The 24,037-nt window shown below is 41.2% G+C and overlaps 1 protein-coding gene across 5 annotated transcripts in view; it reads right to left on the bottom strand.

Annotated features, from left to right (window-relative positions):
* Nucleotides 1–24,037, bottom strand: part of KIAA0319L (KIAA0319 like) — a 98,770-nt gene that overhangs the window by 58,466 nt on the left and 16,267 nt on the right. For all 5 annotated transcript variants that reach the window (XM_088022505.1, XM_028113791.2, XM_088022506.1 and 2 more), the window contains exon 3: nt 10,658–11,175. In XM_088022505.1, the coding sequence (XP_087878631.1) occupies nt 10,658–11,175 (518 nt within the window). The remainder of the gene's footprint in view (nt 1–10,657; nt 11,176–24,037) is intronic.

Raw genomic sequence — 24,037 nt, 5'->3', positions numbered from 1 at the left:
TATGAAATAGTGAGGGATAAATGTGACAAAATATGTGCCAGATCTGTAGCCTGAAAAGTACAACACATTGCTGAGAGAAATTAAGGATGATGTAAACAAAAGGAAAGATATACTATATTCACGGATCAGTAGACTCACTATTATTAGGCTATCAATTCTCCTCAAATTGAGCTACAGCCCCAACATAATCCCAATCAAAATCCCAGAAGGCTTTTTAAAAATAAATTGACAAGATGATTCTAAAATTTATATGGAAATATAAAGGACCTAGAATAGCCAAAAAATGTCTGATAACAAAGAACAAAGTTGTAAGATTTACATCATCTGAATAAAAGACTTATTACAAAGTTATCATTGTGGGGGCACCTGGGTGGCTCAGCTGGTTAAGTGGCTGCTTTCAGCTCACGTCATGGTCCCAAGGGTCCTGGGATTGAGCCCCATGTTGGGCTCCCTGCTCGGCGGGGAGCCTGCTTCTTCCTCTCCCTCTGCCGTTCCCCCTGCTTGTGCCTGCTCTCTCTCTCTCTCTCAAATAAATAAAATCTTTACAAAAAAACCACAAAGCTATCATTATCAAGACAGTGTAGTGTTAGGGCGCCTGGCTGGCTCAGTTGGTAGAGTATACGACTCTTGATCTATGGGTCTGAGTTCAAACCCCACACTGGGCTTAGAGTTTGCTCAAAAGAAAAAAAAAAAAAAAAAGACAGTGTAGTGTGTTGATATAGACAATGTATCAATATAAACAAAAAGATGGAAACAAATAGAGTCCAGAAATAGATTCATACACATACAGTAAACTGATTTTCAATAAAGGTGAAAAGCAATTCAGCGGAGAAAGCATAGAAAAAATATGGCACTAGCAGCACAACTGGATATTCATATGGCAAAAAAAACAAAACAAAACCCTTCCATCCATAGCTCCCACCATGTACAAAAACATTCTGGCCCTAAATTTATTAAAAACTTAAAACTATAAAACTTTTAGAAGAAAAGTCTGGAGAAAATCTTTCTAAAATACAATACCAAAAGCATGATATATAAAGAAAAAAATTGATAAAACTGTCTGGACACCATCAAAATTAACGTCTGCTTTTCAAAAGACACTGCCAAGAGAATGAAAAGACAAGCCACAGATTGAGAGAATATTTACAAATCAAATAGTTGATAAATGACTTATATGCAGAATATATATGTAAGAGGATAACCCAGTTTTTTTAAATGGGTAAAAGTATAAACAGACACTTTACCAAAAAATATATGAAAGGCAAATAAGCACATGAAAAGATGTTCCACATTATTAGTTATGAAGAAAATGCAAAGAAAAACCACAATGAGCTACTCTCATACACCTATTACAATGTCCCAAACTAGACTCACCATACAAAGTTTTGGTGAGAATGTGGAACACTTAGAACTTTCATAGGTTACTAATGGGAATGTAAAATGGTACAACTGTTTGGAAAAAACAGTCTGGAGGTTTCTTATAATAGTAAATGTATACCTACAATATGACCCAGCCATTCCACTCCCAGGTATCCAAGATAAATTAAAGCATATCCCCATGAAAAAACTTTTACATAGACGTTTCTAACAGTTTTATATGTACCCAAAAATCCAGAAACAATCCAAACATCCATCAACAGGTGAATAAATGATATACCCATCCAGTGGAATACTACTCAGCAATAAAAGGAAACCAACTACATACTATGTAGTATGTGACACACACTACAACAAAGATGAACATCAAAACATTATGCTAAGTGAAAGAAGCCAGACTCAAAAGACCATGTATTACCTAGTTCCATTTATATGAAAAGTCCAGACAAGGCAAATTCACAGACAGCGCAGATTAGAGGATGCCTGGGACTGGGAGTGAGAGTAGGGATCGCACAAGGGAAGTTTTTGGGGTGACAGAAATGTTAACAAACTGGATTGGGGGGATAATACACAACTCTAGACTTAATAAAATCACTGAATTCTATGCTTAAAAGGAGTTTTATGGTATAAAAATTATACCACAATAGAGTTGTTAAAGAGTACATAATATATGATTCCATTTATTTAAAAATTCTAGAAAATCTATAATAAGCTAAAGCAGATTAGTGGTTGCCTAGGGATAAGGGAGGGAGTAGGAAGGACAGATTATAAAAGGACAGGAGGAAACTTTGGGGGTAATGGATATGTTCATTACCTTTTTTTGTGGTCAGAGTTTTATGGGTACATATACGTTAAAACGCATCAAATTGTACACTTTAAGCATGTACATACAGTTTATGATATGTCAGTTACACTTCAATAAAGCAGTTTTTTTAGAAGTATGGTCTCCATAGAAGAGCAAGCATTCAGTGTGGCTGGAGTGGAAAGCAGAGGGAGTAACAAAAGAGCCGTTCATATAACCAAAAATACATTTTTAATGGCTGCACAATTCCTACTTTCCCCTTATTAGACAAACTGCTTCCATTTTTTAATTAAATAAATAGCATCTCATCATTGTGTGTGAAGCTCTTTATTTAGAAATTGCTGCTTTAGAATAGATTCCCAGAAATAGAAGAAGAGTATAAATATTTTTAAGCAAGGCAGGCAGATTTTTATTTTTAAAGAAAAAATTGGGGGCAGCCGGGTGGCTCGGTTGGTTAAGTGTCTGCCTTCAGCTCAGGTCATGGTCCCAGAGTCCTGGGATCGAGACCCGCGTTGGGCTCCCTGCTCGGCGGGAGGCCTCCTTCTCCCTCTCCCGCTCCCCCTACTTGTGCTCGCTCTGTCAAATAAATAAAATCTTTTATAAAAATTTGTTTATTATTTATTATTATTATTAATTTTTAAAGAAGCAGGAAGAGGCGATATGGAGCAAATGATTTTACTTCAGAAACTACAAAGTAATAATGAAAATTTGTAGAGGATGATATAAGGTTGAAACCTGGATGAAATTTCCTTGGGCCATTTTTTCTGACACTTGACAGAAATCATAAAAACCGACCTAATTCCGAACTAACCATAAGTCATATAATCATGCCTCAGGTGTCGTTTCATCTTCAAAGAAGCTTTATTCAGAATGATGCAAGGCTTCTATACACATTGTCTTTCTCCATCTCGCCATTTCTCCCTCCCTCCTTCTCCTGCTTCTTCCTTCTCCCTTCCCCCCAGCCCCACTTGGGGCTACCCTCTCCTAATCAAGCAAGCCAACCCCGTGATTAACACCATAATTCAAGATGACCCGAAAAACCTCCATCATGAGCTACCGTTTTGAGAATCAGGAGCCTGCAGGGCCCACACAGGATGTTCACACTTATCAGGGCCATATCATCACAGTGCAGGTAGGGGGCCCTCCTTGGTAATACACATGCTACCCAGGTGACGACTTAATGCTAAAGAATGGTTCACAAAAATTGGACTTTCAACACATTTTGATTTGAGACATAATCGTATTAAAATAAAACAAAAACTACCACTGTCATTACCAAAATCCTACTATAGTAAAGACAGTGTCTTCCTGTACCAGCAAAGCCAGTGGGGTTTAAAGACACATCCCAACCAGTTCTCAGCAACTGAAGCTGAGGCTGGAGAACAGGACAGAGTTTATCTTTGTTAGTTACAAAGTTATGTCTCCTCATAGTCTCCTTGGAGAAACCAAGGCCGCCATGCAGTGAGAAAGATGGAGGGATGACAGAAGTGTTAGCTAAGAGATAGCTGGTTTTGAGACTTTGTTCCCATGGCTCAAGTTGTGCCAGCTAGCAAGGCTCTGTTAACCAATCCACACCAAAACCTTCATCACCTCTTCCTCCTTAAGTTAACAAAGTAGCCAACAAACACATTTTCAAATTCATTTCCCATAGTAAAAGCCAGGTAAACAGATAAAAGAACCAGAATACTTAGGAGATTAGAGCAGAAAGTGAGCAGTTATGGGGGGAAAAGTAAGGAAAAGGTATTATAGTTCAGGCACTAATAACTGTGAGAAAGGAACAGTACAATTGCAGGGATTTCTGCACACCCACACAAAACAAGGATGCAGGCTGCCCAGTTTTTCTCTCGATGCAATAAGCCAGTCATGTAAGGTTAGAGTGGGGGAGTGGAGGGTCGGGGTGGCCGGGGCACTTAGTGTATATGCATGCGCACAGATGGTACCAGAAGGGCACTGGTCACCAAGGGGAAAGAAAGCCATACAAATTATCCAGGCCAGAAGGCTGGAAGGGGGCCTGGGGCTAAATAATTTTTGGTGAAAGTTATTAGCCTGTCTGCTGCTCAGATAACTGAGAATGAGGATCTGGGGAGAACTAGACCCTGAGGAATTCCAAATATGTCAGGAAATAAGAGAAGAATAAATGAACCCTCAGCAAAAATTTCACAAGTCTAAAGGATTACAGGAAAGATTTTTAAAAAACAAAAACAAAGTGATCAAGCAAAAAACCCTGAAAACCAAATAAAAAACATGGATGACGGGAAAGAGAAACTGGGTTTCTGTCCCGGGTTATGCAAGGCTCTTCTCTGTCACCGCCTACATCCCACATCTCAATCTGCAGCAAAGAGGTGCCCAAAGGCTCGACTCCTTTATCCTCTCAGTCATCTGTCCCACAGAAAGGCACTGGAGTATGGGGTGGAAATGCTGTGGTTGTCTGGAAACGGGGAGATGGTGGTGGCAGAGAAAGGAGCACCTCAGTCGTCCTAAAGCCAAACCTTACATGTGGGGACAGCTAACTGCACCTTCATTTCCTGAGCTCAGAGAATAGTCGTCCTGCTTTCACAAAGCTGGACTGGCAGCCTGAATTGCCAGTGCCTGAACTGCAACAAGCCTTCCTGCTCCTCCTGCCAATAATTCAGAGGTTCACACCATAGAAAGGATACAGTACTTAAACCAAGCAGTACAAGCCTCTCCTTCTTTCAGCTGATAAAGGGGAATAAATTGGTGACGTTCCTTTCTGGTTTTGGAATTGCAAAAGGTCCATAGTATCTGCTCTTAGATACAATATATGTATGTTTCCAAAGGAATGAAGAATGCTACTGATAACCCAATGCCTTTGCAGGATTGCAGGCATCTCAGGCAAGACAAGAGCAATTTAGGGTATGATTTCTTACCACTTTGGATGCAGAGCAGCTTGACCTACCTTAGTGCAAACAGTACAAGCTAGAAACTAGTACTGCTAGCCAGCCATCCCTAATTAGAAAGAGAAGATCTGCAGTGTATACACTTCTTTCTCTCTCCCTAGTGCATTAAGCAGAAGTCTGAACTGCAAGTCCTCTCCTAAAAGAAATGCCTACCAGTTCATTATTCTGAATGCACAAGGTGGTTCTACCACCCTTACAGAGTTATCCATGGCCTTCAGGATAAGAATCAAGCTCCTAAAAGTGGCATATAAAAAACGTAATTTGTCTGGAACTGAAGACTTCACTTTGCCCTATTTTTTAACAGTGCTTGCAGTTGTCAGCAAGTGATGCCAATCTACATAATGCCTCAGTGCAACACTGCACAAAGTCCCCCTCCCATTCCTGGGGCTCATAATTCAAGTGCAATGTTCCTCCCCCCATGTCCACCCACTCTCCCTGTTAGACCATAAAACTCCAGACCCCGTTCACTAGTAGCAATTTATTGACACTGTCCACTGCAGGTGAACAAGAAGAAAAAGAATTCCCCAGGCAACACAACCCCAGGATCCTCCTTCCAGGGTACACCTGAATTCTCTAAGGCCCAAATTTGAGTTTTCACCATCTTCCAGGACACTGTCAGGCCTACATAAACCATATTTCTCATTTGACTGGTCTATTTCTCATTTTATTGATCATGATTATCTGGAAGTATGCTGGAACTGGCTCATCTGAGCTGGTTGTGCCCATGTCTCCCAACTCTCTATTCAGTGATTCATGTTGGCAGCTCCAGACTGATCACGGTGGTTTTATTTACACCATGGAAACTGGCAACATCTACAACTCAGGACTTGTTTTGTTTTTGTTTGGGGGGGGAAGGGAATACCCAATTGTTAAACATTTACTACATCACAATGTTTTCCCTAAATGACTTATACTTCCTCTCCTGTGAGACCTAACCTCCTTTTCTTTCTCACCCAAAATTCCATTGAATCACCTAGAATTTCTCTTCCATGATCAAAAATCACCTAGATGCTCAGTCATTTCATGTTTTGTTCCCTATACCTCCTGCAGAACACGATACCGAATTTACAAGGTACAGTGCAAAATGAAAATGTGGGGTCCCTTTTTCAAAAAGTACTAAGAATTTCAAGACAATGGGAGCACCTGGGTGGCTCAGTCGGTTAAACATCTGCCTTCAGCTCAGGTCATGATCCCAGGTCCTGGGATCGAGTCCTGCATCAGGCTCCCTGCTCAGCAGAGAGCCCGCTTCTCCCTCTGCCCCTCACCCTGCTCATGCTTGCTCTCTTTCACTCAAATAATAAATTTTTTAAAATCTTAAAAAAAAAAAAAAGAACTTTAAGACAATGACAGCAGAGCATTAAACCAAGAACAGGGCCTTTCTAAGTGTCCGGACTTGTATAGCTGCACAGGTCCCATGCCCAAAAGTGGTCCCTGACCCCCTATTCTTAACTGTGGGCATGCCCTTCCCTGAGGATACTATTTCCCATGTAGCTCTGCAATATGAGGGCTCCTTACTCTCCCATACTTCACAATTGAAGGTGGGTTCGTATTTTATTTGCTCCCCTCCCCAATGCCCTTTGCAGACCATTCCTCTTCTAGCTTTTCTGTAAAACCTCTCCCCTCTGCCATCTTGATGCACTTCAACTCTCACCACAGCTGGCCTCTCCCCACTGCCTCACTCCTCCTCCTACTTTGCTGAGGGCTTTGACATCTGGCTCTCAAAACTCCTCTTTACCCCAAGTCCCCGCCTAAAGAGTAATAGGGTTAAGCAGACAGACTTTTGTATAGAATCAGAATGCCTGGGTTCAAGTCCTGGTACTACCATATACTAGCTATTGTTGCCTTGGCCATGCTCCTTAACCTCTCTTTTCCTGAGTTTCCTCGTTTATAAAATAGAGATGGTTAATAGTACTTCATAGGATTTCTTGTATAGATTAAGAGTTAAAACATGTCAAGGGTTCAGAACAGTACCTGGCACATAGTGAGTGCTCACTCAGTAAACATTTGCTATTGCTATCATCATCATCATCCTTAAAGTCTATCTCCGTGTCTACATGGATAACTCACGTAACAGGTATTTTGAGCTTCCTGAGTTCTTTGAGCTCCTTGTCTCCAATTAATTCCTACTCTACTCTGCCTCAGCAACCCTCTTCCATAGCTACACCTAGATCCTATAATCACCAGAACTTCTCCACCTCCAAAATCTTAAATTCAAATATCCCATCCCCTGATGACTACTTCTGGTCTTCCAGAGCACACAGTTAAATTGTGCCCCCTATATCTGCCCCCCATGATGAAAACCTCTGAATGCCAAACTCCTCTATCATATCTCTGTCAGCCCCTCCCACATCTGCCTCTTCTTATAGTCTCTCCTTAATCTACTCTCTTGACAATAACGTCCAATTTCCACACCCCAATTTCTTCCTGCACAAGACTGGCAAAGTTCCAATCTTGGGTAAATCAAACTATCAGCCTTTTCTTGACAGGGTTGCCGAGAGCTACTGCGGAGACTCATGCAACTGCAGAGATTGGTACCACTGTTATAAATTCGTAATCTCCTTCATCAATGCTACCACCGATCTATTTCCTTACTTGCTTGGCCGTCTCCTACCCTTCACAATGGCTGTTTCAGATCTTTATCACTCTCTCCAAACCTGATTTTCCTGCCCACTACCTACCTATGCCCACTCCACCTATCTCTGCTTCTACTCTCAGGAAATGATCTACCCCACTTCAGAAGAACAGGCATGTGACTAGAACCACCACAGTTTCCTCCTACTAAACTATAAATCCACCTTAGCTACACCTCTATTCACCCATCTGCGCTGGATTCTAACCCGCTTGCTCTGGAAGGCAGTGGTTCTCAACATGTGTTTCTCAGACCAGCAGTACTGGCACTCTCCAGAACTGTGTTGTAAATGCAAATTCTCAGGCAATGCAAATTCTCCCTACTCTAGACCTACTAAATCAGAAACTCTGGAATTGGGGCTCAGCAATCTGTTTGTAACAAGGCCTCCAGGTGATTCTGATGATTCTGATGGATGCTAAGTTTGAGAACCACTGCTCTAAGGAATGATTTGTTTATCCCCTTACCCGCATCTTCAAACCCTTTCTTTAGGGCAATGGTTCCCTTGCCTGAAGAGCCTCCTATCTGATTCTTCCATATACATTCTTGCCCCTCTCCAATCTATTCACCACACAGCCAACATATCTGATCAAGTGATCCCCTGCTTAAAATTCTTTAATGACTTCTCACTGATCTGAAGATAAAAACCAGTATCTTAAGGCCTCAAGGCTCTCCACAGCTCGCAAGCTTCCTCTTTCACCTCTGGCTCACTTTGTCGATTAAGACCAGCCTCTCTCAGCTTCCTGATCTTGCCATGCTCTAGGGCACCCAACAAACCTTGAAATTGTTCTCTCTCTGCCTAAAATACTCTGCTTGCCTCTTTCCAAACTCTTTCTACGTCAAGTCTCAACTTACACTTTCTTTACTTAGGGTAAATCTTACCCCTTATTCTCAATTAGGTCCCTTTTGGATGCTCTGATAGAACTCTGCACTTATCCTCTCAAATCCACATCACACTTACAATTATTTAATTATTATAAATGTATTGTCTGTTTTTTGCCAGAGCATAAGCTCTGCTGGGGCAGAAATCATGTCTCTCTTGTTTACTACAATATCCCTAGTGCCTAGGGGCGCCTGGGTGGCTCAGTCGTTGGGCGTCTACCTTCGGCTCAGGTCATGGTCTCGGGGTCCTGGGATCGAGCCCTGCATCGGGCTCCCTGCTCGGCGGAAAGCCTGCTTCTCTCTCTCCCACTCCCCCTGCTTGTGTTCCCTCTCTCATTGTGTCTCTATCTGTCAAATAAATAAATAAATAAATCTTAAAAAAAAATATCCCTAGTGCCTAGCTTAGTATAATACCTTGCATAGTAAATGTGCAATAAATATCTGCCAACTGACTGAGCCTTTGCATACACTGTGCCTCTGTCCAGAATGTTTTTTACTACCTTTAACCTCCCAGTGAAATCTGACATATCCTTCAAGAAATAAATTAAAGATGGTTGCCAGAGGGGAGGTGGGTAGGAGGGGCAGGGGGAAATGAATGAAGGGGATTTAGAGTACCCTTATTTTGATGAACACTGAATAATATATGCAACTGTTGAATCACTATATTGTATACCTGAAACTAATCTAACACTGTATGTTACCTACACTGGGCTTAAAATTTTAAAAAACAAGATCATAATTTTGTAGGTAATAAACACTTAAAGAGAAAAAAGAAATAAATTTAAATGTTTCTGTGAAGTCTTCCCTGCACATACACACCACGTGCCTGCTCAAGTGAATCACTTCCTCTTTTCTGTTCCTACTAAATTGTGTACATAACTCTACTAATGCAATAATTACACACTATTGTAAATACCTCTGTGTCTGAGTCTCCATTAGACTGTCAACTCCCTGAGGGCATGGACCACATCTTGTTCACCTTTGTATCTCCAGTGCTTAGAAAAGGACCTCACGTTGACAAAAGATGTCTAAATGTTTATGGGCATATTAAACCTAAGACTGTATCTCTAATTTTGCACTGAAAGGTTTTTTCCTAATATTGAATCTTGGGTCCAAAAAATAAAATAAAATTCTCAAAAAAAATTATTAAATCTGGGTTCCAATTCTAGGTTTGTTATTCATTAGCTGCACAAACTGTTTAACCTCTTTGGACCTCGGTTTCCTCACTAGGGAAATGAGGTTGATAATACCAACTTGGAAATACTGCTATGGAAATTAAACAAAATGACACTGAATAACAATTAGCACACATAGTGCCTGGCATGTAGTAGCCTCCCCACTCTGGCTTCAACTTGATAGAGACAACTAGGGCAAAACAAATACAAAAATAAGTCACAGCAATCAAGGGAGGCTGAGCACAGAGTGAGTCACTCCTTTTAATCATTTGCCTAGGAAGATCAACAATGAAGAAACATAATAAGCAGAATAAACTCTACTGGTGGTATCCCCCTTGGCATATAAAGCTTGGAAAGGACTCACCCCAGAGACCTCTTGGCTGATGGCCACATCTGGCTCCCTAGCCCAGTAGGTCAGGTCTTAGTCTGTGGTGCCAGGAATGGCTACCTCGACTGGAATAGAAACTACCCCATAAGGACTATGTTTACACGTGGGAGATGAGGAAGAGGGAGGACAGCTTGAATGCAACTACATCTATCCAGTGTTTTGCAATCTGGCAGAAAATACTGCGGAACTGTTGGTGAAGACAGACATCACACAACTGCACTTACCTGTAGTCTAAGAACCATCTTAGACTAGATAATGAGCAGATTTCTGCTTTTACCAAAAAATGGTCAGATTTGCAGGCAGTGAACATCTCTGAGGTCCAATTATGCCTGTACATCTGGGCAGCACCCAGAAAGATGACACCAGGCAGCTTTATACATACACTCCTCAGCATAGAGTGCTGCCCACAAGCACCAACTTCACTGCTCATGTGTGCCAAATGTAAAAGCAGATTTAAGTTTCTCTGTTCCTTATTTATAATGTGCTTACCTCTGCAGAACCACTGGTATTCAGATAACCTACTTCTTTGGAGTCATTCATTTCAGAATGCTGTGTCACCATATGTGTAGTTACTTCTTCGCTGGGACTATCTCTCTTCCAAAGCTTCCTGGTTAAGCTCGGATGGTCCCTGGAAGATACAGTGGGTCTGGGTGGACTCTGTCTCCTCCAAGATGTCCTGCTCCAACCTAGCCTCAGAATATGCGGTACATCATCTTCAGGTGGAAAGCCCAAATCATCTGTAGTTTGGAATTTTTTTAAAAACACCAGCATGGAATTGGAAGAGTCCGTCCTAAAAGTGCGGCAGCTCTGGGGCCTGCTGCAATCTGTCTGAATGCACATCCCTTCTAACCACCAAAAGGCATGGCAGGCAGGGTCCTGGCAGCAGGCAGCCCAACACAACTGGAGAGAGGGGGCTCCTTCAAGAAGCCGGAGGTGATTTTCTCCCCCAGATCTCAGGCCAACTCCAAATTCTGTCTTCGCCTGCTGGCACCTGCTCTCACTGGCATCTAAAAACAAGGAATGAAAACATTTTAAGATGTAATAAAAACAGACTACTGCTCTGTAAAGAGCCCTGAACACCAACATTTAAGGCTATTTTGAAGAGTGGTTTTTAAGAGGGTGGGAAAGCTGTCTAGTAAGTGGAACAGAAGAAGCAAAATAGAGTGTTTTTTGGCTCAGGATACTTTAGCTTATAGAAGTACTGCTCCAAGATTCATCACTGGTTCCCCTTCTCAATGAGTCTGTTCCACACAGACATTTGATACAGAACTCCAGTTCATGAAACAGAAAAAACAAAACAGCTATTCTGGTAGAAGCGTATGGGGGGATGGGGGGAGTCCCACCACCTGAACTTCCACTCACATCCTGGCATTTCTCAGGGAGTGTGACCACTGTGGGACCAGAAGAACAGGTAGCAAAACTGGATGGAATAACTACCCCCCCCACCCCCAAACTGGCAGCAACACAAACTGAGCACTCTCAACCCCCTCCAGGTTAAAGGTCCATCCGTTTTCTAACCAACTGTTTGCTAGAGTCAGGCAGTTTTGCACATCATAGTATCAGCCAGAGCAGTAGTCAGATTACCAAGAAGTTTAATCATGAGCCAGATTCTGCTAGAATGAACTTCCTACTGACAAGCCATGTCATGATAAGAAACAAAGGAACAGAAGTACAATAGTGACCTACTGTGGTTAACATAAATAACATGGTCCAAAATTCTAGCTAATGTTGCTTCTGGATAAACTCTTGGGCTATTGAATTACTTCAGGCATGGCATTAATTTTCCTGAAGTATTACCTCACTTCTGTTTTCTTAGATGTAGAAAAGTCAAAGCATGTTCTAAATGAAAGCTGTTATACAGAGTTCATTTTAAGGTCTTAGTTATACAGGTATCTGCACCCAACTATGGTCAGGGTTATACAGGGTCAGGACCAGGGTGAGGCAAGATAGGTGCCTCAGGCACAACATTTAAGGAGGCGCACACTCTCAGAGTCATGCAAGTACAGAGCTGGTTTACCCAAACTTGAGAGCGAGTGCCTCCTTAAATTTTGTGCCCTAGATGTTCTTTCTTCACCCTAGCCCTGGCCCTGGCCTTGGAACATAAAGTATGTTTTAAAATTACATACAGAAAATAGGCAGTAGAATCAAAACACCAAGGACGTGGATAATCACGTCTGCATGTACACAGAACTGAAAGGGGGCTCTGACTAACCAAAGCAACAATGTGATAATCAGCGAAAGCCAACCTGACTCCCAGGAAATATTTATAAAATGTCCAGTAGACTAAATGTGGACACCAGTCAAATGAGAGAGAAGAGGAAAATAAAGGCAGGCTTCTGGATTACTGAGCAGGGGCTGTGGAAGCCAATCTGCCATTGTTCATTAAAAGAAAAGAGAGAGACATTGGCACGGACCTAACATCAGACAAGGCAATTTAGAAACCTAGAAAAAACAGAACTTCCTTAAGAAAAATGAAGAAATAGCAACTACGAAAAAAAAATGAAGCTACCAAGAGCTACAGAAATACCCCTCATATCCTCATCCACCTTCCTACACAGTAACCAGTGGTATGAATCTTGGTAACAGCTGAGTATACAGAATGTGTTGAAATCAATAAATGGTTACATCAGCGACTACTGTCAGTCACCTTTACATCAACTTTCCATCATTCTTCGCAGAATAATTCTCTCACATTTAACATAGTGAAGAGGTCCACATAGATGAAAATAACCTGCACCTTTCTGTAAGCCACTATTTTATTTAATTTTTAAAATGTACCGTGACATCCACTTTTGCCCCTGCAGAAGAAATTGCCATAGGACTTGCCCTCCCACCATGAGCAACTAGAAAACTAGACTATATGAAACAATTGTTTTTAGAAATGAACAACAGGTGGTCCAGGACTGTGATCCTAAAGAGGAAGGAAACAAAACAGGTAAGCCCTATGACCACCCTGGCTTTCTGTATGGAAGCGTGCTCCAGACAGTGGCACAGGGAAGGAGAGCCCAAACAGACTAGGGCAGACTTGCTGAGTTGAGGAAACAGTTTAAGGTGACTATGATACCTAGAATTTTGGAATAAACAACCAGAAAGGAGGAAGCGACACAGAGAAAGAGCTCCCATTATCTGGATAATGGTCCCTTTCAATCTTTGACTGAATACTAATTTACCCCAAGTATAGGCTGAAATGACATGAGGGAAATTAGAAAATATTTTGAACTGAATATAAATGAAAACATAACATATAAAAATTCATGGGATGCAGTTAAAAGCAGTGTTTAGAGGGGCATTTATAGTTTTAAATGCTTATTTTAGAAAATAAAAAAAGTTTAAAATCGATGACCTAGAGAGATACACAGGGAGAAGGCCATGTGATGACAGAGACAGAGACTGGAGCGATACAGCTGTAAGCCAAAGAATGCCAACGATTGACAGTGACCATCAGATACTAAGAAGAGTCAAGGAAGTGTTCTACCCAGAGTCGCAGAAGGTACCAACCCTTTATTTTGGACTTCTAGACTCCGGAACCATTGGCTTATCAGGATTTTCTGCCCTTACCTAAGAGAACAGTTAAGGAGACCGAGGGCTCCAACACTACCAAGAGTACACATCCAGGGATCACTGACATTTTTAGGCATGTGGCTGTGACCTTTACCCAGACTGAAGGGAGACACCTGGACGCATTCAGTGGACATGCACAGGGATGTGATGCTGGAAAACAATGGGCATCTGAGGGGCTTCTCTTTTTCAAACCAAAATTAATTGCCCAAATGGAGCAAGGGGTAGAGCCCTGGATGGAGGTGTGAAAAGCTCTGCCAGGTGCCTGTACAGTCTAGGAGTACTGGTTTGAAACAAAGGCATCAGTCCTAAAGAAAAATATTTCTGAAGGATCAGCTCCAGAAGAGTGAACATAAGGTGTCATCGTTGATACAGGCCTGGAATGGGAGAACAGAAGTTCCATAGAGAAGCAGCACTGTAATGTGGCAAAATCTTTAAATATAATTCCTCCTTTATCAGCCATCAGAAAAATCTCACAGGTGAGATAACCCATTAATGTAAAGAATGTGGGATAGCCTTTATGAACAGCTCATTTCCTTTAAATCATCACAAAATTCACGTAAGCAAACAACCTGATAGATATACTCAATGTGGAAATTTCTCAAGAAGGACTCAACAATTATTATCAGAGAATTCATTGTAGAGAGAAACCCCATCAATGCAATGAATGTGGAAAAGCTTTCAAAAAGAACGGTATCTTTTTTTTTTTAAGATTTTATTTATTTGACAGAGAGAGACACAGCAAGAGAGGGAACACAAGCAGGGGGAGTGGGAGAGGGAGAAGCAGGCTTCCCGCGGAGCAGGGAGCCCAATGCAGAGCTTGATCCCAGGACCCTGGGATCATGACCTGAGCCAAAGGCAGACACTTAACGACTGAGCCACCCAGGCACCCCAGAACTCTATCCTTTTAAGTCATCCGAGAATTCATACCAGTCAGAAACCCTACATATGTAAAGACTGGGAAAAGCCTTTGCTCAGAACCCAGCCCTTACTAATCATGAGAATACATAGTGGAGAAGAGCCTTTTAAATGTAATGAATGTGGGAAAGCTTTCAGGGATAACTCAACTGTGGTGGAACAACATCAGAAAATCCATACTGGTGAGAAACTATATTGGTGTAATGAACGTGAAAAAGCCTTTAGGAAGAGCTCAACCCTTATTAGTCATCAAAGAATACACACAGGAGGGGCGCCTACGTGGCTCAGTCGGTTAAGCGACCGAATCTTGATTTCAGCTCAGGTCATGATCTCAGGGTTGTGAGACTGAGCCCCGCATCAGGCTCCACAGTGGAGCCTGCTTAATATTCTCTCTCTTCCTCTGCCCCTCCCCTGCCTCTAAAAAAAGAATACATATAGGAGAGAAACCCTATCACTGAAATAACCGTGGAGAATCTTTCAGGTATATATCGTTTGCTGGACATCAGAAAACTCACAGTGAAAATAAACCCTATTGGTGTAAATGACTGTGGGAAAGCCTTTGTGAAGAGCTTATTGGATATGAGAGAATTCACACTGGACAAAAATCCTATCACTGCAAGAAATATAGGAAAGTCTTCAGGCACAGCTCCAGCCTTGCTGAACATCAGAGAATCCATATAGAGGAAAACCTCAGAAATGTAATGATGTGGGAAGACTTTTCCCAAAGAAAATTTATAACAAAGAGCCACCAAATATAGTTAGTGTGGTAAATCACACAGAAAGTTTATTCCTTCGAGCATCAAAGAGAAGACATTCAATAAATTATACATATAACAAAAATATTCTGTGCACCTCTACGCCAAAGAACTTCTCACCTATGAAGATTTCATTATAATATGGTCTGTACTGGTGAAATAATTGAAAAACTTAAATGTCGATCAATATAGAAATAGTATAGAATACTATGCAGCAGCTGAAAACAATGAGGTAGAATTGTATATACAGCCATAGAAATAGCTCATGAGGGGTGATGGGGTGGCTCAGTCAGTTAAGCAGCCAGCTTTTGATTTCAGCTCAGGTCATGATCTCGGGGTCCTGAGATCAAGCCCCACACTGGGCTCCACACTCAGTGGGGAGTCTGCTTGAGGATTCTTTCTCTATCTCCCTCTCCCTCTGTCCCTCCCCCCCAGCTCACGTATGCACGCACGTACTCTCTCCCAAATTAAATAAATAAATCGTTAAAAAAGAAAAGAAATATCCCCATGATAACTTAAATTCAAAAAGCAAGTTGCAGGGGGTGCCTGGGTGGCTCAGTCGGTTAAGCTTCTTCCTTCGGCTCAGGTCCTGATCTCTGGGTCCTGGGATCAAGCCCTGCTTCAGGCTTCCCACTCAGCGGGGAGTCTGCTTCTCCCTCTCCTTCTACCCCTTCCCCCGCTCATGCTCGCTCACTCTCTCTCCCTCCCTCTCAAATAAATAAATAAAATCTTCTAAAAATTTAAAAAGCAAGTTGTAGAAAATTTATATATGATGGTCTTATTTATATTTTTTAAAACGAAGCTTTTTTTGTTTCTACATATATATTATATACATTCCAAAGGATCTAGAAAAATGAAGGCCATACATTAACAGCCAAAAATATATATATATTTTTTAATCAATGATCTATGCTTTCATCATAAAAGCTAGAAAAAGAACAGTAAATTATAACCAAAATAAGTTGAGAAAGGAAAAAATAAAGATAAGAGTAACCAATGAAACAGAAAACAAAAAGTAGAGAAAATCAGTGACACCAAAATCTGGTTTGAAAGATCAACAAAACTGATAAAGCTCTAGTCAGATTGATGACAGAAAAAAAGACAATAGTCACAAATTAACAATATCAGGAATGAAAGAAGGGATGTCACTACTGATACGATAAACCAGGGGCAGCAAACTACGGCCCAAAGGCCAACTCTAGCTGCTGTCTAGTATTGTAAATAAAGTTCTATTGGAATATAGTCACACTCATTTATTTAAATATTGTCCACAGCTGTTTTTGCTCCACAATGGCAAAGTTTTTTTTTAAGATTTTATTTATTCATTTGAGAGACAGAGTGAATGAGAGAGAGCACATGAACAGGGGGGAGAGGGAGAAACAGGCTCCCCTGCAGAGCAGGGGGCCCGATGCAGGGCTGGATCCCAGGGCCCCGGGTCACAACCCGTGAAGGCAGACACCCAACGAACTGAGCCACCCAGGCACCCCCACAATGGCAGAGGTAAGTAACTGCAAGAGACTTTTATCTTAAGACTCACAAAGCCTAAAATGTTTACTATCTGGCCCTTTAAGAAAGTTTGCCAATCCCTGGTCTAAGAATGTACTTTTGTTCGACTTATTATTAACAAGTGAGTAGAGCCTAAATTTGGATGTTAACTTATAGAAGATTGATAAGTTACAAATGATTTTGATTTTTACAGAGATGCAAATTATTTCTGTCTAGTAAAAGATAACCTCAAAATTTAATTAATAAGACGCCTTTTCTTCCCACCTAGCTATTATCTTTATTTTTTTATTCATTCATCTGTTCAACAAATATTACAGTGCATCTGTTTCATGCTAGGCACTGCTTTGATGGAGCTTAATAATAATTTAGATGGGGGGACAGAGGTTAAACAGACACAATAATGAATGTAGGATTGCAAACTAATATAAGTACTCTGAAGGAAAGAAATTCAGCCTTTATAGAATAAAGGTAAATTTGGAATTTACTGAACAGATATATTATCGCATATGTGACATGCTATCAAAGATATTCACTATAGGGGCTCCTGGGTGGCTCAGTCAGTTAAGCATCCAACTCCTGATTTTGGCTCAGGTCATGATCTCAGGGTCGTGATTTCAGGGTCATGAGATCGAGCCCTGTGTTTGGGCTCCACACTCAGCACGGAGTCTGCTTGAGATTCTCTCCTCTTCGTCTGCCCCTCCCCCTACTCATACTCACTTGCTCTCTTGCTCTCTTTCTCAAATAGTAAATAAATAAAATCTTTTAAAAAAAAGATATTCACTACATGTTGTTTGAAATGAAAAAAATATTGGCACTAACTTTTAAATTTCTCGATAGAGAACCGATTAAATAAATTAAAGAAGATCCATGCACTTATGGGGATGAATAAGGTTACTCTACATAGTACTAGTATGCAGTGATATCCAGGATACACTATGTAGAAAAAGAAAAGTTCGGAGCAGTGTGTCTAGTATGCTACAATTTGTGTGTGGGGGGGAAAGAATATAATGTTTATGCATATATATGCATAGACTATTTTTGGAAGAATATTCAAGAAGTTGGCATGGTTGCCTTTAGTAGGGGAAAGGAGGTAGCTCGAGAGACTGAAGTGAGAGACTTGTTTGTTCACTAAATATCCTTTTATACCTTTTGAATTTGTACAACGTACATGTATTATCTTTTGAGAGATAAATTTTAAAAATTTAAGTAAACAGAAATGTCAGTGGCTTCCCAGGGCTCTTAGAATGATAACCACAATCCTTAACATAACCTAAGAAGATCCTGTATGATCTAGACCATGTCTACCTTCCTGGCCCCACCATGTAACAGGCTCTCCCTCCGTCATTACATTCCAACCCACCAGCCTTCTTTCATTCCTCAAATGGACTATACTCCCTCTCCTAACTGGGCTCTGCGCATGCTGCCCCCTCTATTGGGAACTCTCTTGTCTCCCTTCTTTACCCAGTTAGCTCCACTCATGAGATCTCAGTTCAACCATCATTGCCTCAGAGAAGCCTCCATGCCAAGTCAGGTCTCTCCATTTATACACTCTTTGGGCCTGTTGCCCCTTTCCTTTAAAGCAATTACAACAACAACAACACTTGAAAAATTACATTTCTTTGTGTGATCATCTGCTCAATGTTTTCCCCACCACCACACTGTAAGCTCGAGGATGACAGGTCCATGTCTGTTTTGTTTTTTTCTCTCTCACTACTGTACTCCCAATTCTGGCATGGCACTTGGCACATCACACTGCAGGTGCCCCAAAATATCTTTCTGAATGAATGCACAAAGGCATGTATGCATATGGAGGAAACCAGGTGGCCTGGTATCAGGTGGGTCATACTGAAGACATCCAGGCCGATGACAAGACTTCAAAAAGAGATGAGGCCCATATGCCATAATAAATGAGGGGGGTGAATGATGGTTGGTAGATGAGTAATGACTAGGGTAGGAAGTGGCATAAACCTCAACGAGCAGAACTTTTTCCATGACACTGGAGGAGTACTGTTCCAGAAGTGACAGTGAGGAGTGATGAGGACATCAGTTCCACCTCCAAACTCAGAGGTACATGGGAGATGGAAGAATGAGCAACCATCGCCTGTAGGCTAGAGAGAAAACCACATTTTCTCCAAGAGAAACCCAGGTCTCAGAATATTCTATCTAATGTCTTAACTCATAAGTTTGAGTCTAGAGAGGGTTTAATAACTATGGATTCTTGTCAGAGTTAAAAAGTTGAGAAGGGAGGGGTGGTAAATGTGAGTTGAAAAGCACAGTTATACAGGAATGTCAAGTCAGACTCACGCAAATCACAACGGTTAAGGCACTTTCTAGCAAGAAAAAAGGAGAGGATAGAAAATTATGATGATGAACTGATGACAGGGTTGCTGCCTATCCATCCTCGGTATAAATGGTAGAAGCTTTGATGCAAATCACAGAGGATATCTGTGGAATTTGGGGGAACAGATTTAGACTCAGGGGAAATGGTCAAGGAAATTTATGGGAATTACAAGGTCGAAGGGAAAGGAGCAAAAAAATTCTAATTCCCTGGTTGTTGCTAGCAGCTCTGGTCAAATCCATATCTTTGAAAGAAGAGGAGACAAAAGTGGGGGTGGAGGAGGGGTTAGCTATAAGACTGGTTTGCCCTGCAAGGGTCTTTTTCTTCCACGGTTCCATGAAGAATGTCACATAAGCTACTCAACTATCTGCTGATATAAAAGAGAAACATTTTAGAACCCAAACACCCCCCGCTTTGTAAGGTGACCTGGAAGCCTCAGTCAGAGATTTCATCTATTACTCTGGGCAAGAGAGAGCATATGTTCAGTGGTGGAAGGAACAACCTGGGCGTTCACACAGGATGTTTCAGACTCTCCCTACTTCACTTGGACCTCTTGATCGCTATATTCTTAAAATTATTATTAGAGCTTAGTGATGGGTAAGATCTCTGATTCATGTGACTCTTACCTGACAATCTGATCCTCTGTCTTAGCTCAAGGGACTAGAGCGCCTGGGAGAGGACAAATGGTCAGAAGCACTTATGTCTCGGACAGTGACCAGAAGTAAAAGAAATGTGAAGCATGGGGCAGGCTAATTGGCTACGGCATTGCTAAGAAAATTAATCCCAATAGTTCCCAATAAGGAGAGGAGATACTGTGATCTCTCAGTTCACATGTTTACTTAGTGGGTTTTGACCCACTAAGTTATTCTTTTTTAAAGATTTTATTTATTTAGAGAGAGAGAGAGAAGCAGAGGGAGAAGCAGGCTCCCCCCTGAGCAGAAAGCCCGATGTGGGACTCAATCCCAGGACCCTGGGATCATGACCTGAGCCGAAGGCAGACGCTTAACCATCTGAGCCACCCAGGCGCCCTGAGTTATTTTTTTAATTAACTGTATTTAAAAAAAAAGTTGCTCCATTATGTGTTCAATAATAAAAATATGGGGGGGAAACAGTTCTTTCCCATCCATTCAGGGGATCATAATTCTTCTTCTTAGATGGCTAAAAGACACGGGTTCCAGATTCAGCTCCAGGTCTGTGATTTACTATTATTTAACCTTTGAAAAGTAACTTAACCTAAGATTCAATTTTCATTGTTGTTACTCTTGAGAAAAAGAGTTCATCAGAGGAGGAAGCAGGGGAGCATTGGTAGAGTCAATATTGGATTCTAGAAGTAACTTGGATAAAAGGTAAGATGAAAATAAGCTCCAATTTTAGATCAGTTCCTCTCCTGCCCACGCCACCATAGCCTGGCTCTGCTCCCAGGGCCTAAGCAAAAGCAATATTAAATCCTTACAAAAGAGGGCTTACATAGAACCTTAGACTGAAAAACCTTTGGGAAAGTTTGGAACTCACTGTTGGTAGGAGCATGTAGAAAGCTTACCCAGGTGGAATACAGGAGGGCAGAGCCAATCCCTTTCCTTCCAAAGCCATGACAAAGCAGAGTACAGCTCTCCCATATGCATTACCTGGAGGGTCCCCAAAACTGGAAGCTAGGAGCTAGCAATGCTTACTTATCATTACCACCTCTCAAAATACAGAATTCTAATAAATCCAGCACAAAATCTAGACCAGGTTTTGTAATTCCAAGTAGCAGAGTGGAAAAGTCAGTAGAATATATAAAGTATTGCCAGAGAAAATTCATCAAATACTTTCAGAAGCCATGAACAACTCCAAAAACACTGAGAGGCAGTGCTGTTGCCTCTGGCATTTGTAAATCTCAGGTAACAAGCCTGACTTTTCCAGCTAATTTGGAAACTGCTCTGGCTGGCAACCAAGAAGGAAGCAGAGACAGAATGCCCACTACCTTAGGAACCATACTGTTAAGGTCATTGGGAATTCATACTTGAACCAAATTCATCAAACTGTATCCCAAATGAAAGGGCTGGCATGGTGGGAATGAGAGTAGAGAGAATACCCTGCCAATATTATTTAAAAAAAACAAAACAAAACAAAACAAAACAAAGCAGTTGGTACAGTCTTCCGCTGGGGGGCAAGGGGAACCAAGTTTCTGTGGACAATAATGATTGGTGAGAACATTATATAGGCAAAATTTGCACTTACTTTTAACATTCATTGAAACTAAAATTCTTTTCTAGAAATCTCACAATTTTATAATATGGTCAAGAATCCATTCAAAGATTTCCTTTGATGGTTATACCTGTAATGAACTATTATCAAGCAGTAAAGCAGCAGCCTTAAATTGGGTGAAGTCAGTGACTGAACTCTGGCTCCACACTGTCTTCCTGCAGCTATAACCAAAAGTATGCATTCTCTCAGAAGCAATAGGTCTCGGCCAAGATGGCTGCCATATGAAAATGAGACAAGCAGGCATATTATCAATCCCCAAAACAACTCAAAGGAGCTGTTCAAATACAAACCACCTCAGGGGGCAACCTCCACCTTCCTTTTGACTGTCAGCATGTCTGTCACCTGCACACCCACTAACAAACAAGACAAAAACGGTTCCAGTGACTCCACATCAGTTCTCTCCCTCGGGGGTTAGCACATTCAGAAAGCAAAGCAGAGGAGGTAACTGAATCCTCTGAAGGGCACAGCCAGGTATTATAAAGTTTGAAAAAAGCCAGGGTAATAACCGGTGCCCTCTCTCCTCTTCAAAAGGGCCAACACTTTTTTCCTCAGCTACACACAGGTTAGACTGAAAGGTGGCAGTAGCCTCACAAAGCAGCCCCTTGAAAAGAAAATAATTACCATTCATTGCCTTGGCTGTGTGCCTAGCTTTGTTAAGAGCACAGTTTGTTAAATGTTGTGGTGTAGGTGATTTGCTGAAACTAAACTAACTGCTAAATAAGAATCAATAGGCTTTGTGTCCATATTCTGACTCCTTTCTCTTGACTGTATGTAACATTTCCATTTTTCCCCAAGACCATTCGTATCAAAGACAAACTCCCCATGGAACCAGCTGCCCAACAGATATCTCACAGCCACTATTCACGTTAACCCTTGATGGTCTGCTAGATGGAAAACAAGCTTCTAGCCACGTGATCACAAAACCTGAGCCTTGTAGCATTTCTCTGATTAAGAGTATCTCAAAGAGGGGCACCTGGGTGGATCAGTTGGTTAAGCATCTGCCCTTGGCTCAGGTCATGATCCCAGGGTCCTGGGATCGAGTCCCGCATCAGGCTCCTTGCTCAGTGGGGAGCCTGCTTCTCCCTCTGCCTCCCACTCTCTTTCTCTCTCTCTCTCTGACAAATAAATAAATAAAATCTTAAAAAAAAATTACTCCGAAGAGCAAGTCCCCTCCTGTAAACACTGTCACTAAAGAAGCCTTAAAGGTACTGGATTGTGGCAAATTGCTGAAGAGAAAAACCATAAATCTCTGTAGAAGATGGCAATATTTTCAGGCAAAAGAGAAGGAAAATGTTCTTTTAATCTACCTACCTAAGGCAGAATACTGATACTTTACAGGTTAAAGGAACTATGAAAACCACCCCCATTTAATCTTGGTTTAATGAAAAAAAAAATACATCCAGTCTCCAAGGTGAGGATCATACAGAACCTTCTGGAAATCTCAGTTTAAAAAAAAACACACTGTTTCCAAAAGAAAATCCCATATCAAGATCAATACCCTTATTCCATGTCACCCATCTTCTGTCTCCCACCCTGGAGGCTGAGGCTGTGGCCCCTGAAATAAGACCGCCCGTGTTTGAATCTCGATGCAGCCAACTTAACTAGCTGTGTCATCTTGGGTCATTTTTCTTGGTTTCTTCATGAGTAGAAATAGGAATGATGGTAATAGTATCTAAACTCACAGAGTTATGATAGACATAAAAGAAAGTAAGCTATGGAAAGTACTTAACACAATGCCTGGCAGGTAGTTAAAGCTAACTACATATTAGCTGCCATTACTTTTGTTGTTATTATACTTCATTTTAGCACAGGCACCACTTCTTCCAGAAAGTCTTCCTTGAGGAAACCTTTACCCCAAGATTCTTCTCTGCATATCCTCTATCATAGAATTTCTCTCACTGAATCATATTTGTTTGTCTACCTCACATACTCTGCCCTGTTTAAGTGCTGGGGTTGTATCTTGTATCTCTGTATTTGTAGGCCCAGTAAAATGCTTGGCATATAGAAGGCATTCAAAGAACTGTTTATTTTAAACATTTATCCAATATTTAAATAAATTTACGCAATTTTTTAAACTAACAAAATCTAGCAAAAGATGTCAGCTCCACTACAGAATTACTTCAGTTGTCGGCATTTGAATCAGCTCCTTAATGTTAATTAATTCCCTTGGCTAAAAGGTGGCTGAGACAGGAGAGAAAAGCAAAGTTCCCAGTTCACTAAGAAATGAGAAATGGCTTTCTGAATTAAATTGAAGAGAGCACTGAATGGGAAGTATGAGATGTGCAAAAGAGAAAAGGAAGAAAAGCCAAATGGATTAAGAGGAGATTGTTGAATCTAATGTAACCAGCTAGAAGAGAGCCTTTCCTGCCTAAACTGAAAAATCCTTTCAGATCACAAAGCAATCTTTACTCATGGAAAGGACCAACCAAATTCCGTTCCCTGAGCTATTTCAGATCACTTCACTTCACTCAAAGGAAAGACAGGCTTTCACCACAGAACTTTCTGAACAAAGTGACAGTGGAGAATGGTTTCCAGTTCACCTAGACA

The sequence above is a fragment of the Eumetopias jubatus genome, unplaced genomic scaffold (assembly GCF_037043125.1).
Source record: "Eumetopias jubatus isolate StellerSeaLion01/CBP00866 unplaced genomic scaffold, mEumJub1_p1.0 scaffold_4, whole genome shotgun sequence".
Lineage (NCBI taxonomy): Eukaryota > Metazoa > Chordata > Mammalia > Carnivora > Otariidae > Eumetopias > Eumetopias jubatus.
Note: the sequence above shows the minus strand (reverse complement) of the source record. Positions and strands in the feature narration are given on the sequence as shown.